The sequence below is a fragment of the Rhodamnia argentea genome, chromosome 3 (assembly GCF_020921035.1).
Source record: "Rhodamnia argentea isolate NSW1041297 chromosome 3, ASM2092103v1, whole genome shotgun sequence".
In the NCBI taxonomy this organism is placed as follows: Eukaryota; Viridiplantae; Streptophyta; class Magnoliopsida; order Myrtales; family Myrtaceae; genus Rhodamnia; species Rhodamnia argentea.
The window spans coordinates 26,442,417-26,458,189 of NC_063152.1; the positions used below are offsets into that span (position 1 = coordinate 26,442,417).

Below are 15,773 nucleotides of genomic sequence, written 5' to 3' on the forward strand. Positions count from 1 at the left end.
AAATATTAAAAAAATTTCACACGTAACACGTAAGACATCGATGTCCATGGTAGCGATTTTCGGCCAAAATTGGCGGGATGAAATGAATTGTACAAACACAAAAGATTTAGAAACTTGATTGACAAAAAAAAATATAGAATTGAATTGATATAATTATAATAGGTTTAGGACTTTTTTGATAAATCTCTCGAAAATAATGCATACTCTGTTTGCAACTGCAAAATTCAACTCGAATTTCAAAATGTTACAAAGGAAGGAATTTGACGTCCCGAATCATCCAATCATTCATGATTGGGCTTTCCCGGATACTCACTATATATTATTCGGGAACCGCATCAAGGTTGACATTGCAGGTAATACTAACAAATTTTGGAGACAAAAAGTCTTACATTTACAAACTAAAGGGTGACGCTTGAGAATAGTGTTTTCTGCTTGGAAAGATCATTTGTGTCCCTTTTGGATCATCTAAATGATAATTTTATGGATAATAGGGCTTATCCGATGATATGGTTTCATTTACTAACAAGGAACCAAAGGACGATTATTTTCAATCAAATTCATACCGTATGAATTCATTAAGTAGTGATCACACATGTTGGTGCAGTTGCAATACTGTTCATCTTGATTCTAACTTAATCATATGGTGATCATATGATCACGACTTAGCTTATATATTTGGCCATAACAGGATATGATTGGCGAAGTGGGAGATTGGACCCTTCGCTCATGAATGTCAAACAAGAAGAGAAGGGCTTGTTGCCTCATGTGGTTCAGGTATACTTGCTGTTGCATTTATCCTGTAGTATTAATCTTCCCCTAAAGGAAACTGATAAGCTCACTATTGTAGGGCTTACATGATGCAGGTGTCCATTGAAATAAACGCCCAAGGGGATTGCCAGAAGTGTTCTGTGGAGTCTCTCAACGACTGGACGCAGCCTACAGATTTTCCCGTGATAAATAGGAGGTTTTCCAGGAGGAAAAACGAGTAAGCATATGCCGGAACAACTTCCGGTTCCCGTCGAGCTCTGTCGCACTTCCCGTTGGACTCGGTCATGAAGCTTGACATGTCTGATAAGTCTAGCGGCACTTGGTCGCCTGGCGACCGTAGGTTTGTCGGTGAGCCGATCTTTGTCCCCAAAGGAGCCGAAGAAGATGATGGGTACATTCTTGTGGTTGAGGTTTGTAGCTAAAAAAGCCATGGCACGTTCGGTGAAATTCCAAACTGCTGCTCTCGCGGGCGAAAGTCATGTAACTCGTCCCACTCGAGTCATCTTGAATCCAAGGAGGATCGGAGAAGCCGATGCTCTCGTAGCACGACTCAAAGTGCCTGAAGAACTGACCTTCCCTTTCGGATTCCATGGTTTCTGGGACGTCAGCAGTTGACCTGTACGTACAGATCATCCATAGAGAGATGGTTCAAATATGACTTGACCATCTGTGGAAGAATAAGAATTTCAGCACATTTGCGGACACTACGTGGGTGGGAAATGGCCCAACGAAGTTCAATGTGGATCAAGATGCATCAAGTTTTGGCGTCGATGTTTTTTTTTACCATTACTTGGAATATCAGTGAATAGCACGTAGTTCTTGTTGGAAAGAATTTGGAGAAAATCAAAATAAGATTAGATGTCTGAGTCGTGTGGTCTTGTTGGACATGTCGTGATGGGCCTTTGGAAGCCCAAGAAACATCCACCGATCGAGAATGTTGGTCACACCTTGTACAAGAAAGAAGCCCTACGTTAAGTGTGTAGAGAGTTAATAGAAACAACCGCTAATGCCTAGTTGACTGCCACCTCGATAACTTAAAGTTTTTAAGTGAACGTGGATTCACCGGAATTTGTCGACGAACTCAAGTTGCGAGTTCCCCCACTGATCTTCCTGAGATGGTATTGGAGCTCTATCATGGGTTACTCAATATAAATAGATGACCCCGTATTCGTATTTCACGTTCTAGCCCAAATATGTGAAGCAGACCATATAAATGGTCACCATGAATTGCCCCGAAGCGATTATCACAATATATGCGTGTGTGTGTCTAAATCTATAATGCTAACTTATATTTACTTCAAACACCTCACGTTTTGCCATCATAAGTCTTTGATATGAGAAAAATCAAATCGTGTCAATATACAATCGCGTCAATTTATGTACCTCCATGTACAACTTGTGTGCAAACGAAAAGGAAACGACGTTTTGCATCTTAATGGCATCATTACTTGTATAGTATAATCACTTAATCACATTATCTCGCATGATATGAACTCTAATAAATTCCTACCTTATGAATTTCGAAAATCCTAAGTTTAAACATACACAATTGATTGAAAGAAATGAAAAAAAAAAAAAAATGCTCGCATGAAAAGGCATCAATTGCTCTACTTAAGGGAAGAGATTCTTCTCCCTTTTCCTCATGTCCATCTTTTATCACCAATAATGCAAAAAATGGTGAATCACGTGTATGCACCTTTAAATTCTTTATATGAGCAGCATCACCCACCTAATACACTCGTGGAATTTCTGGGCCCTAATGTCCAAACACAGCTATAACCAACGGGCGATCGCCACGTCATCCTATTTGATTTTTTATGTCCCCGAGATATCTTGTCACTTCTCTAGGCAACATGGCACAAAAGACCAATTTCATGACATTGGATTCCCCACGTTTTCTGACCTCTCTTCCTGTCCTCTCTGAATTTTCCCATGTAATGCAATTTGAGATGTCCGCATCTTTTAAGTGCAACAAAGTTGCATACTTTACAAAACTAGCGGCATTGGCTTTATTTTAATTATTGAGAGTGAGAGAGAGATTATGAGTATTAATATTGATTATGGAAAGCTTATTCCACTCTTTTCCCGCACACGCTCTTGGAGATTTGTCCCCTATTTTTGGTTCTTTATTGGTACAATTGACCCCATTCTTTTCTCTCCACTTTCTCTTTCTTTATTAGTTTTTCAATTAATCCCAAAAAAATTGATGGATTACATGCAGAAAGAAGATCCGAAGACAGGTATTCTGTCTCTTAATGACGATAAAAACATCTTTAAGCTCAAACTTTAGCTTCATAAGATGCTACTTTCCACCCATTTCGACCTACTGGTCGAGCTTATATTTCCTTATTAAGTGTGGATAACTGTCAAGTTGGTCAGGTCATTCTTAGGCTCGTTTATTTCGCAAGAAGCAACTTTCAAGAAAATATTTTTCAGATTTTTTGGTACTTGGTTCTCGAAAAATAAATTAGTCAAGGAAAATATTTTCCACTCATAAGCAAAGAACAAATTCAAAACTGGGGAAAATGTTTTCGTGTTTTTTAGAAGAGAAAAACATTTTCCTCACATTTTCTTCCTCCTCTCTTTTTCACATTTCCTTTCTTTTGAATTATTTTTACTTTTTTCTCACTTATTTATTTATTTTTTAAATGAAATTTTTTAAAATTTTTTAATTTTCTCTTTTTTAATATTTTTCTTTTCCCTTCTTCTTTGGCAGGTTGCCGGCTACGGCCATGGCCGATGACAGGCAATAGGTGAGGCCAAGCCTCATCGGCTTGTGGTGAGGCTTGAGCTCACCTGCGGCCGATTGCCGGTCGTAATCGTGGCGGGTGACCGGTAGAAGAGGGGGAAAAACATAAAAGAATAATTAAAATTTTGATTTTTAAAAATAGAAAAGATAAAATAAAAATAAAAAAATTATTAAAATGAGTGCACGGAGGAAAATCAAATCGGATTTCCCATACCAAACGGCGAAAAATATTTTCTAGCTCATTTTTAGATTCTAAGCAAACAACGGAAAATATAGTGGAAAATGACTTGCTGGAAAATATTTTTCAGAAATGTTACATTTTTTCGCGAAACAAACGGAGTCAGATTGGGTGGTTACAAAGATACATGGCTGTTTGTTGTTTTGTAATCTAGCCCTCGGTTTCGAATTCTAATTTGGATGCTATTGTGGGAGAGTTGCACAAGTGTTGGGATATAAAAAAAATAAAGTCGCACAGTCTAAGTTCGATTGCATAAAACACAAGGCACTTGATTTTATTTTATTTTTTTCCTTCCTTTCTTTACCTATTCTTAATCTCTAGTTGTTTGAAAATTCTATCAACAAACATGTCGTGAAATGACTCGCTAGCCATTGCCAAGAGATCATCAATCAGCAATATAGAAGTACCAATAATCAGCTTGATTGCTTCATATCCAATCCAATCAAATTTCAATTAGCTGAAAATACTAGCTGTTGGTCACCAGTTAAGTTTCCTGAGTTGAAAACTCTTCCAATTAACTTAATAAAGTTCAAACTAAACAAGCAGCTCACTGAGTTTTCATTTGTAGAAGAATCAACCTTCAACCAACGTTCAACACCATCATTTCCATTATTAAAAGATATCTAGCCCTTGATTGGACTATGATATCTCTGATTTAGTGTATAATTATCAATCGAGTGTCGGGTCTTCGGATTTGATCATACATGTGATTTTGAAAAAACCTAGCTCTTTACAGCACATCCTCCTCCTAATTACAATACTCGTGCTTTCGTCAATAGACTCATTACCTGTGACCAAACTAGGGGTATCATCGACACACGCTGAGTCGACACGGCTTAACACACAGGCCTCACTCGAAATTATGTTCCAAAGAAAGCCCAAACAATTTATCAATAAGAGAAATCACATAGTGAAACTAGTTTAATACGAAATCTAGGTATCAATTCAATCCCATGTACAGAGTCGGGTGTTGGCCATCGAGTCAACACGCCGAGGCTTCCCCGGCACCGGCATGCAAGTTCAGTCTCGAGCCCTCCGCACCATGGATTTTGCCGAAGTGTAGTAAGCTACCTACTTATCTTTCTCTTTGTTCATTCACATTGGATAATTTGGCTCTCAATCTAATATCAGGCCCGAAGCTCCCTTAATTAGGTCCGGACTCTGCATCAAACCTGTCATTATCACCACAGTCATTCTCATCATCATTGTCGATAATCATGCTTTTGATGATTTGCTAGATTGTCCCTGCAGCTAATCAGGCCTCCAGCTAATTTTTTTTTTTTAAAAGAACCCATTCTTTCCCATTGATCAAGGTTCGGTCCACGGTGATGTCAACATTTTTTTGTGTGATTAGTAGTTTACAAATCATATCTCACCATAATCATATTTATTACTTAATTGGTGATGGGATCTTATTATGGGGTAATCATTAGATCTGCCACTCTACTTGGAGGCAAGTGGCGCCGCGCAATATTTTGTACTTTTGGTTTATTATTAGTTTAAATTAAATCTGATTTCTCCATTGAATGCATTTGTTAATCGCGTCTTCTTATATTTTGGAACTTTTCTCACAGCATTTTGTGTGCTTTCTTCCTTTTCTTTTGCATTTCTCTTCTTCTTTTTCCCTTTTTATATAATTTGGAATGGAATTTTAGGCACCCCAAGAGCGACCATGACCTACTAAAAGAATCTACGGAATGCTAATAATTCAAAATCCATGAGTGCTCCGCGCGTCGAGCAATTTGTAGAATCAATTCCGAGTAATTTTGAAGGTTTAGTAAGCCGGTAACTCTACATTGAATCCGAAAAAGTATTGAACTATTTTCCATTCTCGATGGTGTCGCGATTTTTAGCCCTTGAAAGAAATTGAAAAAGGATATCAAAGGTTTAATGCATGATCAAATGGGGAGCATAAGAAGGAGATCTCCTTTACAAGATATTACAGCCTTGGAAGAGCACTGAATTGCACTCAAAAGTACAGTTGCTACGTACGCAAAACAACAATGTTGGAGGAACCATCATGGCTTTGTCCTAATGATCACCACTTTAATTAAAGAAGATGCTAAACCCCTGCTTTGCTTATAGGTTGTGGCTGGTTAACTTGGTCTTGTTCAAGCTTTTAACTCTTATTTTACTTGCCAAGGCATGTCTCCTTTAGCCTAGGTACGCTTAACATCTCTGACCTACTGAATCTAATCCAAAAATCTTGAAGCACAAAGCTTCCAGTTCAGGCTATCATCTTAGATCCTACATCCCCCGTAGAGATGAAGCCTAGATAGAGATATCCCACAAAAATGTAAGAACCAAGTTTAATTCACTGCCATGCATGCACCTTCCTAGATATGGAATCTAACTTTGCCAATGTCCAAATCAAATGGGCTAACACTACTACTTTTGGGAGGTCCCTATCAAGGAAGAGGAAAAGCACTCTATGTACCATCCTATCAAAGCTTTCAATGCCATTATATAGCTGTAAAGATAACCCTAAATTCACATCTAATACACCCTCGTCTTTTCTTTTGTCACATTCTTCACAGCTTCCTTCCATGAACTTCTTGGATTATCCCTGTCCCTCCTTCTAGTGCTTTCAATTTCTTTCTTTTTTTCCTTTTTTTTTCCAAAAAAGGGGTGTCCAAAAATCAATTGGGTGCCTTGTGGGACCCAACCAACATAATTGCATTTTGTATAGGGGGGTAGATTGAAGATCTGTTTGTATTGGGGTAGCTCCAAAATGATGGCTGGTATTGAATAGAGGAAAGGATCATGATAGTGAGGTCACTTGCTACAAATGAGCTAAAGTGGGTTTGAACAGGTCTCATCACTTTTGGGTGCATGCATGAAGGGGCGCCTTCTTTTTTGGGCTTTGCTAAATCGCATGTGTTTGGAACGTTGATATTAAAGAAGGAATGTATTAAAATGGAGTATGTTTCTTCACAAATGCGTCGGATGCGATTACTTTCCATTAGGAAATTACAAGTTCAATACCAAGTACAAGTTAAACGGACCCTACTTATCCTCTTTGCTTGCTCTGATTCTATGGTTACATAACAGGTCAAGTCAATTTCTAGTGCATCGGGTTAAACTCATCGACGCGTATGCGATTAAGAACGCGTTAGGGATTACTTCCTTCTGGGCACATAGGCTTCACCAAGCGGGTTAGATTTAAGATCTCATCTTTTATGAAACCAAAAGTTTCAATCACTGGCCAGCTTGGGCATAATCTCTTGGGGATTAAAGCAGTAATTAATTCGTTATCTTTAGATTAGTGGTGAAGTCCACATGATTCAAAATTCTACAGTCTCACATACCTAACTTGTCTTTTTTACTTTAGATAACTTTCATTTCACGGATCTGTCTTATCCCTATGTATTAGCCCTCTGCCGTTTTAATGACACGTAAGCAAGATGTCCTAGTCGCAAATTCTTCTGTCCGATTTCCCTCCTTGGTCAAAAAATTGGAAAACCGTACTAGCCGTTGATGAACCAGTAGATAGACAAAATGATTAACATTTTCTCGCACGTAACAGTACACCTAATCTCCGTTCACATTTCCTACATGTGATGTCATTATTTACGTAATATCACCTTAAGACTATATGTTAGGGTTGAGTGATGGGCAGGTTTCCTGGTCAATATACTACGGATTACATCTTCATTATTATTATTATTATTATTATTATTTTTTTGGTGTATCTTGAAGAGCAAGATTGATACAAAGGCAATTGAAATAATTGCTAATCAGCTGCACGAAATCCCTTTGTCGCTAGATCAAAGTGAAACCTCGTCTTGCAAGAAACTCAACCATATACTCTTTCTCTCTCTCGATCACGATCTCGATCTCGATCGAAATTCTATGTTGAAACCTAACTCGGAAGTAACCACACACTTTCTCGAGCGGCTGAAACTTGACCATTCTCCAAGTGGGTGTTCTTGGATTTGAAAATCGGGAAGGACGGGAGTGTTCATTGAACAAAGAGGGTCGGAATATTGCCTGAATTTTTTTTTTTTTTTTGGGTCCAATCTCGCCTGAACTTAGTTCGGGACGAATTCAGCGGCCGGAGCAGTCGTATTTATGCTTGTAGAGGCAAAGTAAATTTACAGATTTTGCCTTGATAAGGACTTGGCGAAGCATGTGTAAGAGCAAGCGGATCAATCTTGAGCACAAAAACGAATTGGTAATTAAATGGTCTAGAAGTAATCCCATGACAAGTAGGGCTCCTCAAGCCGGGACCCCGAATCCGCTGCACAAACCTGCCACGAGAATGAAGGACAGAACCTGAAGCCATTGGGTTGGTCCACGCACAGATCGGGTAGGTCAAACAGGGCATCTTCATAGTCGTTCGAGCTGCCATTTGTCGATTCTTGTGAAGAATTCGTGTCGGACAAGGAGCTCTCGGAGGCGTCCCGGCTCGGACCGGCTCCACGCTCCGGCGGGAGGGGCGTGAAAGCCGCGGCAGCCTTCGCGGCCGCCGCTTGGACGTCCTTCGGGGAGGTTGAGGCCGGGCGTGGAAGCTCTGGCGCCAGCTCGGGAAAGTTGAGGTAGGCCGACCTGCCCTTTATGGCCAATGCTGCCACGTCGTGGGCACGGGCGGCCATCTCGGCGGTTGGGTACGTCCCGAGCCAGATTCTCGACTTCTTCCTCGGCTCGCGGATCTCAGACACCCACTTGCCCCAGTTCCGCATTCGGACCCCCCGGTACGTCGGGTGCTCGCCAGACCCCCCGGCCTTGCGCCTCTTGCTGGTCGGCTCCTCCGAGTGGGCGCTCGAGTTCGGAGATTTCCCGGGCCCCTTTCGAGCAGCGTGGTCCTCATTTGTTTCGCTCTGTTCTAGTGCCGGAGAGGTGGAGGAGGAGGAGGAGGTTGTCACGGTGGCTGTCACAGCGGAGGAACAGGAGGAGCATGAGTTGGTGGACGTGGTTGCGGCGGCGGTGGCGGCAGCGGCGGCCGCGAATGAAGACGAGCTAGGAGAGTTTTCCTGGGCACTACTCTCAATGTTGATATGTTGTTGTGCCATTTGGAGAGAGTGGTTTTCATCTGATTCACAAACACAAAAATGGGAGCTGTTGGGCTTTTTATGATGCCTCCACGAATTGGAAACAAATGTCATAAATAAAAGAAAAAGCAAAAAGATAAAGGAAATTAAATAAAGGAAAGCAAGAAATAAAAATAAAAAGAAGAGAAAAAACAAAGAAAGAAAAAGGACATAAAAGAGGAGTGGGGCCCATGGCACTGGACCGGAATGGGAAGGAGAGATCTCGTGGTACAGTTGGTCCATCAGCAATTTTGTTTCCCATGTGGCAATGAATAGGGCGCATTGCCCCTTGGCCTTGGCGTGATCACGTCATGTCTTTCCTTACATGAATTATTTACCTTGGCTTTGGCCTTTTCTTGCGTCAATACATGGTCCCAATGTTGTATCCTCAGACACTTTGCTATTTCAATGTGTACTTGCACTTCCACGAAAAACCTCCTCATACTCGGGCTGCAATCGAAATCCCGAGTGCCGATCTTCTCATCTCTTGGCGATAACCCGTCTTTGATCGGATTTGAGAGATGGCCCTTTTTAGGACCACATACCGAATCGACATTTTTAAGGCTATTTGTAAATTGTATATGTATATATATATTTTTTTTGGAGAATTACCCGATTAAGTCAAGAAAATATATTATAGAGAGGCCAATTCAATCATAAGCTTTTTAATTTTTCCATACTAGTCCTAAACCTTTGCACAATGCGATCGTTCCTTCTGGTTCCGGCCAATTTTCGCTGAAGATCGCTCACGTGACAATACGGTCATCGATGGTCGTTCCACGTGGCATACAATCACTCAGCGATTTCCAACGAAAATTGGCCAGAAGGAATACATTGAAATTTCACTCAGAAGTTTAAGACTAAATTAACAAAATTAAAAAGTTTACAATTGAATTGACATTCGATTTTAGAATTGATTAGACAACTTTTCCCAATTATACTTTCGAAAAATTCAAATCCGCTTCGACAAGACATCAACTAGTACTTATTGGATGCCAACGCCGAACCGTTTCACGCGTGAACACATAGGACACATTCGATTGGAAAAAGGGTGCATATACCCACATTGAGATTAAGGTTAATTGAACCGAGTGGATCCACTAGATGCATATATAGCAAATTGTCCTTCGAATTGATAGATCATGTTTGATTAAGTTCCTCTAGAACGGTCTTAATTAACCACAAGTTGATTAGTCGAGAAGAAATTGTCAGAAGAAAATGGTAGGCCAAACGGGGTCGTGCTCCCATTCCAACCATGAATTTCATGTGATATCAATCTTTTTCAACCCTAACTGGCCCGCCTGTTGTCGGTTCCTTGATACGCAGCATCTAATTAAATCGATTATTTATCTTTTTTTGAAATTTCCAAATCAATAAAACACAAAAAAGAAGAAACCCTTTTTTTTCCTTAGTTTCATTTTCATATCCCCCGTTTAAAGGATGCAAGCACATGCCAATCCGGACACACCACACCAAAATCAGGTATCCCACGTTTTGACCCCATAAATCTCTCAACATGTTTACATATGAAATCACCTTCTCAAGAAGGGGAGAAAAAAGAGATGAAATTTATGGTTGTTGCTCTATCAATCAAATTCGTCAAACGCTACCTTTCGATTGCATCTAAAAGATTTAAAACGAAATTCTCAACTCATGTAAGGACTTCAATCGGGTGGTTCACGATACCGAAACCGCACGAGGAGATGAATTTGACGGGCAAATTAAACTTAGGCGACCGATAAACCTTGAGAAAGTAACGGCATTTGATCAGAATCTAACCTTACTTTCGCAACCGCCCGGCATTTGACATCTAGCCAGCGCAATATCCCCAAAAAAAGGGCAGAGCCAAAGACAAGAACAAAAGTTAAAAGAAGTGAAATCAACAACCTAGAACGCAAAAAAAAAACATGCTACAAATGAAGAAAAACCAGTGAGAAAGTTCTCTCATGTGGAGGGGCTGTGGCCGTTAGGGAAGAAGACAAGTGACTCGACGAAAAGACACAGGAATGACCAAACCAGTCCCAAACCATCTGCCTCTGTCCAACAATCTTATTAACGAGAATGCCTACTGGCCATCGATTCAAGCTATTAATTAATTTGATCAGATCTCGAATTTCGTTATCATTATTACTATTTTCTCCTTATTGTCGAAATTTTCATTTTGGGTACACTATTCTAACCGCATGTTAATCCATGATTTGCGACAATCTTACCGGCCAAACGGCGGATCTAGAACCGCCCTAATAGGTGGGGGAGACCTTCGCGGAATGCTAACACATGGCCACATGAGTGGGGGCCCAGTCCAATTCACCAAACATCGAAAAGTGGGGCCCAATCACGTTGCTGGCCAACGGGTCAAACTCAACCTCATGATAAATTGATAATCAACACCCGTTTTTTCTATAAAAAAAAAAAAGAATCCCTCTTTTTTATTTTTTATTTTTATTTTCTTTTCTGCCCTTTTGCACATTTATTCTCGGGGTGTCTTTCTCAAAGTACAGGCTTTGCTGAGAATTTATTGGATGGCTGTGGGAAATTCCATCAATGCGAGGAGGGAGGGTGGGGAGGAATCAAATCACACGGAGGCATGTGTACAAGTTGTTCTCCATTGGCTTTTTCTATGGGGAAGGTGCTTGCTTTGCTTTCTTTTCGTTTTTGGGTCCTTTTTCTTTGTCCCCGAGCTCATTACCAAAACCCTAATTCTAAAGATGGGTTTGGGGGAAAATTGGAGTTGCTTTTCTTTTATTACCTTCCCAGATCTTTGGGCGATCGACGGGTGTCAACGTGGTGTGCTGCATCGGAAGCCTCTTTGGGAAGAAAAGGCGAGGAGGAGGAGGAGGAGGAGGAGGAGGAGCGGAAGAAGAAGCAAAGGAAAGGAAAGGAAAGGAAAGGAAAAGAAAAGAAAAGGGTCGTATGTCTAAAGCTTGCATGCATTTTATGCTTAATCCTTCGTAATAGATTGGATGATTACAGAAAAAGATGGCAATGATGAAAAAGTGAAGATGCTACTAGAAAAGTAATGAAAATTGTCATGTTTGCCATATCAAGATATATGGATCCACAATAAATAAGCTAGGAACTTTTTCTTTTTCACTTTTCCTAGAGGATAGTTCGTATTTGCAACGGTTAAAGCTAAGTAAAATCTCAAAATGTTCCGTGAGATTTTGTAGGACTATTATTAACTATTCTAAAAGATTAAGCAAATAAGTAAAGAGAGATCACATGAATATAAATAACATATGAGCCTTATTGTCAAACGACATAAGATGCTTTAACGCTTTTTCTCATGTGCAATCAACAAACACTTGCATATTGTACGTGAATGGATTATTTTTTTTTCATGAATAAAAAATAGTGATTCTAGTCCCCGTCCGTTGGACTGGATGGGATTAATACATACCGCGTTCGCAAAAGAATCCACAAAATTCCTTGATCCGTGCCTCCAACCCTGATTACCTTCTAGTTTGAATATCACTAAAATTTATAGAGTGACTATTCGATTATACCCGACTAGATTATGAATTTCATTGTGTTAATTTCATAGGAGACACTAAACTTTCGTGAGCTTCTAATATTTGAGAATCAACTCTTTTTGTACAAAAAAAGAATAGTTCTAATGTTTGAGTTGTTGCCACTCTTTTTGTATACCCAACACCTTTTTGTGGGGGGTCCGAGGGGCGATTATCAAAAAAACAATAGTTCAAGTTTAGAAATATTTGTTCTTTTCATCTTTGAAAGTTGAATTTTATTTGATAGGAAACGTCTCGAATCTTTAGAAATTCATAAATCTCTATAAATAAGGTCTTTTCGACATTTTTTTATGTGTTCATTATTTCAAAGAAGTGAAAATAGATAGATCACCGTCATCACAAGATGGCATTATAAACTCCAAGGAGCATAGCACCTGCATTCTCAACAGCCCGGCGAATATCTTGTGCTAGGTGGCATAGTTCGCACGTGAACTCAACCTAATCAACCAGTTGAAATTAATCGGTCCGAAAGTATCCTAACTATACTTAACAATAAAGTACTAGAAAAAGTCTACATACGGCGAAGAATTTTTGTTGCCTGGACAAACCTCAACCGATGATAACTATGTGCAAGAGGGACAAGATGTTTGCGACCGAACTCATAGTAAATGGAGTTAGCTATGGAACGCAACCTCTCAAGAAATCGAATCCCGATACCACCGGAACAAGGAGCCCTAAAGATCAATGCCGATGGTTCCTTCGAAGAAAGATCGGTCGGCGGAGCCATCACGTGCATCTGTCGAGACCACTTTGGAAGTCTCATCGTTGGCCTCGCTAATTCGGGGAAAGTCTCCTCTGCGAGGCAAGCGGAAGCCCTTCCTGGATTCGAAGCCTCCACCTCATCTCCAAAAGCTTTTTCTTAGTTCAGTTCTATCTAGAGAAAATTACCAAAAATCCTAAATCTATTGCAATTGTACCAATTTAGTTTTAATTTTTTTTTTGTCGATTCAGTCCTAAACCTTTTGCAATTGTACCAATTCAGTCCATCCCGAGAATTTTGGCAAGCCGCCGCCGACGTGGACGCCGGCCGACAACCATATATTATAATAATTTTTGAAAAAAATTTTTTTGAACTTTTTTATTTTTTATTTTATTTTTTAAAAATTTTCCTTCCACTTTCCCCTTCCTCTACCCCTATTCTCCCATGGCCACAAGAGTTTCTAATACCGTGGACGACCGGCGAGGCTCTCGCAGGTCTGCATGGCCAGGTGAGGTTGAGCCCCACCAAATCCGGGTTGGGAAAAGTACAGATCGAAGGATTTGAAATCCTTCAACAGGGGTTAGTTTCATGGAGGAATGGGACCATCGCAGCAAAAGACGAGGAAACAAACCTAAGTGTTACAACGATGGTACAGATTGACAGAAACGAAATTAAATTTTCTAATCCAATCTGTAATTTTCCAAGGTTGGGCAAGGCTCGACCTCGCTAGATCTAGCTTGGCGAGGTGAGCCTTGCTCGACCATGGCGAGGCCGAGGAGAGCCTCGCTTGTGGTCTTCGGGTCGGTAGCGGAGGTCCAGCGACTTGTGGAGAAGAAGTAGAACAACAATGGGAATGGGGAAGAGGAAGATCTGGGCACGGGAAAACAGGGAAAGAGAAGGGGAAGGGAAAGGGAAAAGTGAAGGAAAAAATTTTTTTAAAAAAATAAAATTAGAAAATAAAAATATAAAAAAAAACTTAAAAAATTATTATAGTATTAGGTCGCCGGCCGGCCAGCTAAAATTCACCAGATGGATTGAATTGACACAATTGCAAAAGGTTTAAGACCGAATCGGCAAAAGAAAAATATTTAAGGACTGAATTGGCTAAATTACAATACATTTAGGACTTTTTTGATAATTTTCCAGTTCTATCTACGTCGAGTCGGATCGGTCGGACTTAGTTAATGCTCCCATAAGCCAAAATCCATATCGCTTTAACCGGGAAGAGAGACTTCTTATCGCGGACTGCCTGAAGCAAATATTAGCACATCCGCAGGCTCTCTCAGCCTGTTGCCTCCCCACGACCTCTAAGGCGGCTGCCGGCTAGGCCACGGGGTCTTGGCTATATCATCATCCACAAAATTGGCTTTCGATCCATCCTCGAGCCCCTTTGGGCTCTGTTATGTATTGACGCTCCTCTTTCGGGGTCTTTTAATCGCGGCTAGTAATGAAGTAATTTCGTTCTCGACCCCCCAAAAAAACCAAAAATTCCAACTCGAGGGAAGATACCCACCTGTCTAATCCAATGCCCAGAGAGCGGGAAGCTCTCGGGGTCATGGTCACCACCAAAGATCCTTCTTGGAAACTACCCATTACGAAAGTCGGGAAAAGGGAGAAGGTAAAAAGAAACTAAAGTGCCCACAATTATTGCAATTTCAATCGCAATCGAAATCCAAAACGTAACCCTTAGGAACATCCAATGTCCAAGCACACACGCAACAATGAATGAAAATGTTCGACATCGCAAGCACGAGTCGCTTTTGGTGCTACGTACTTTGCCTTTTCCATCCCGACATCTTTGCTTTACATTGCAATGCTTGTACTACTCTCCGGTTGTCCGGGAAAACAAGAAAATCGGGGCCGACGTGACCGGGGTGGCTCGGATTCAACCCAGTCGACGCAATTGGCAAATTCCAATTCAATGTTTCTCATCCAACCATACTTCCGAGGCAATGTGTGGGACCATGAAATGCGACGTATGATCGTTTTAAGTTCGCCCACCGACTTTCTAGGGTTGGTAATTCATGCTATAGTATCGTAATCATGTTGATGATTCGCGCCGCGTCGTGTTAGCATCAAGACATGAGAAACATCCTTCATCCCGAAAACGTACATTATTGATAAAAAAAAAAAAACTAAAATGTCCTATAATCACGCGTGATTGTCTAGATTTTCTTTTTTCTCCTCTGTGTCATACCTTGTGAACAAATGATGTTGAGGGTTATTCCGGGCCTTGCGAAGACTAAACTTTTTTTTTTGTTGGTAATAAAAGATCCTCCGTTAACGTACTTGTCTAAAGAGGGAAGAACGGTTGAAGTTAATAAAATATTTTTCGCATTTCTTTTGTTTCGCGAAAAATTAATAATTTTGAAGACATTACGATTCTTTGTTTCGCTTGAAATAGTTATTCAATCAAAAATATTTTTCGTTATCGACAACAATCAATATCTAAATATTTTCGCATGGACGGCGAAAATATTTTCCTTTTGTTCATTTGTGTAAGCGATACAAAAGCACCCTAAATTTTCAACCTTTTACCGGTACTTATCTAGGATTAGTGCATTTGTTTATTTTCAAGTGGAAACATTTACGGGAATAAGTCACATTCTCTATAGTTAAACAATTAAACGTATGGTTTGTGCATATCACGAGTGTATGTATAGATGGAAAGCAATACAGCCAATCCGAGGTACTTGTCTGAAAAGTATGAGTTCTACACGACATTGTCACTGTAATCACTAAACATCCTAAACTGCGC

The 15,773-nt window shown here is 40.3% G+C and overlaps 1 protein-coding gene and 1 pseudogene across 1 annotated transcript; one reads left to right on the top strand and one right to left on the bottom strand.

The window, feature by feature from the left end:
* Positions 1–241: 241 nt before the first annotated feature.
* On the top strand, positions 242–1,383 carry LOC115729435 (annotated as a pseudogene).
* A 6,526-nt stretch (positions 1,384–7,909) lies between these two features.
* Positions 7,910–8,819, bottom strand: LOC115731226 (ethylene-responsive transcription factor ERF039). Its single transcript, XM_030661867.2, has one exon. The coding sequence runs from the start codon at positions 8,765–8,767 to the stop codon at positions 7,943–7,945; it is 825 nt and encodes a 274-aa protein (XP_030517727.2). The 5' UTR covers positions 8,768–8,819; the 3' UTR covers positions 7,910–7,942.
* Positions 8,820–15,773: the final 6,954 nt, after the last annotated feature.

Bases quoted from the DNA above. Each gene is read 5' to 3' on its own strand.
- LOC115731226 (XM_030661867.2), bottom strand. From the start codon at position 8,767: ATGGCACAACAACATATCAACATTGAGAGTAGTGCCCAGGAAAACTCT.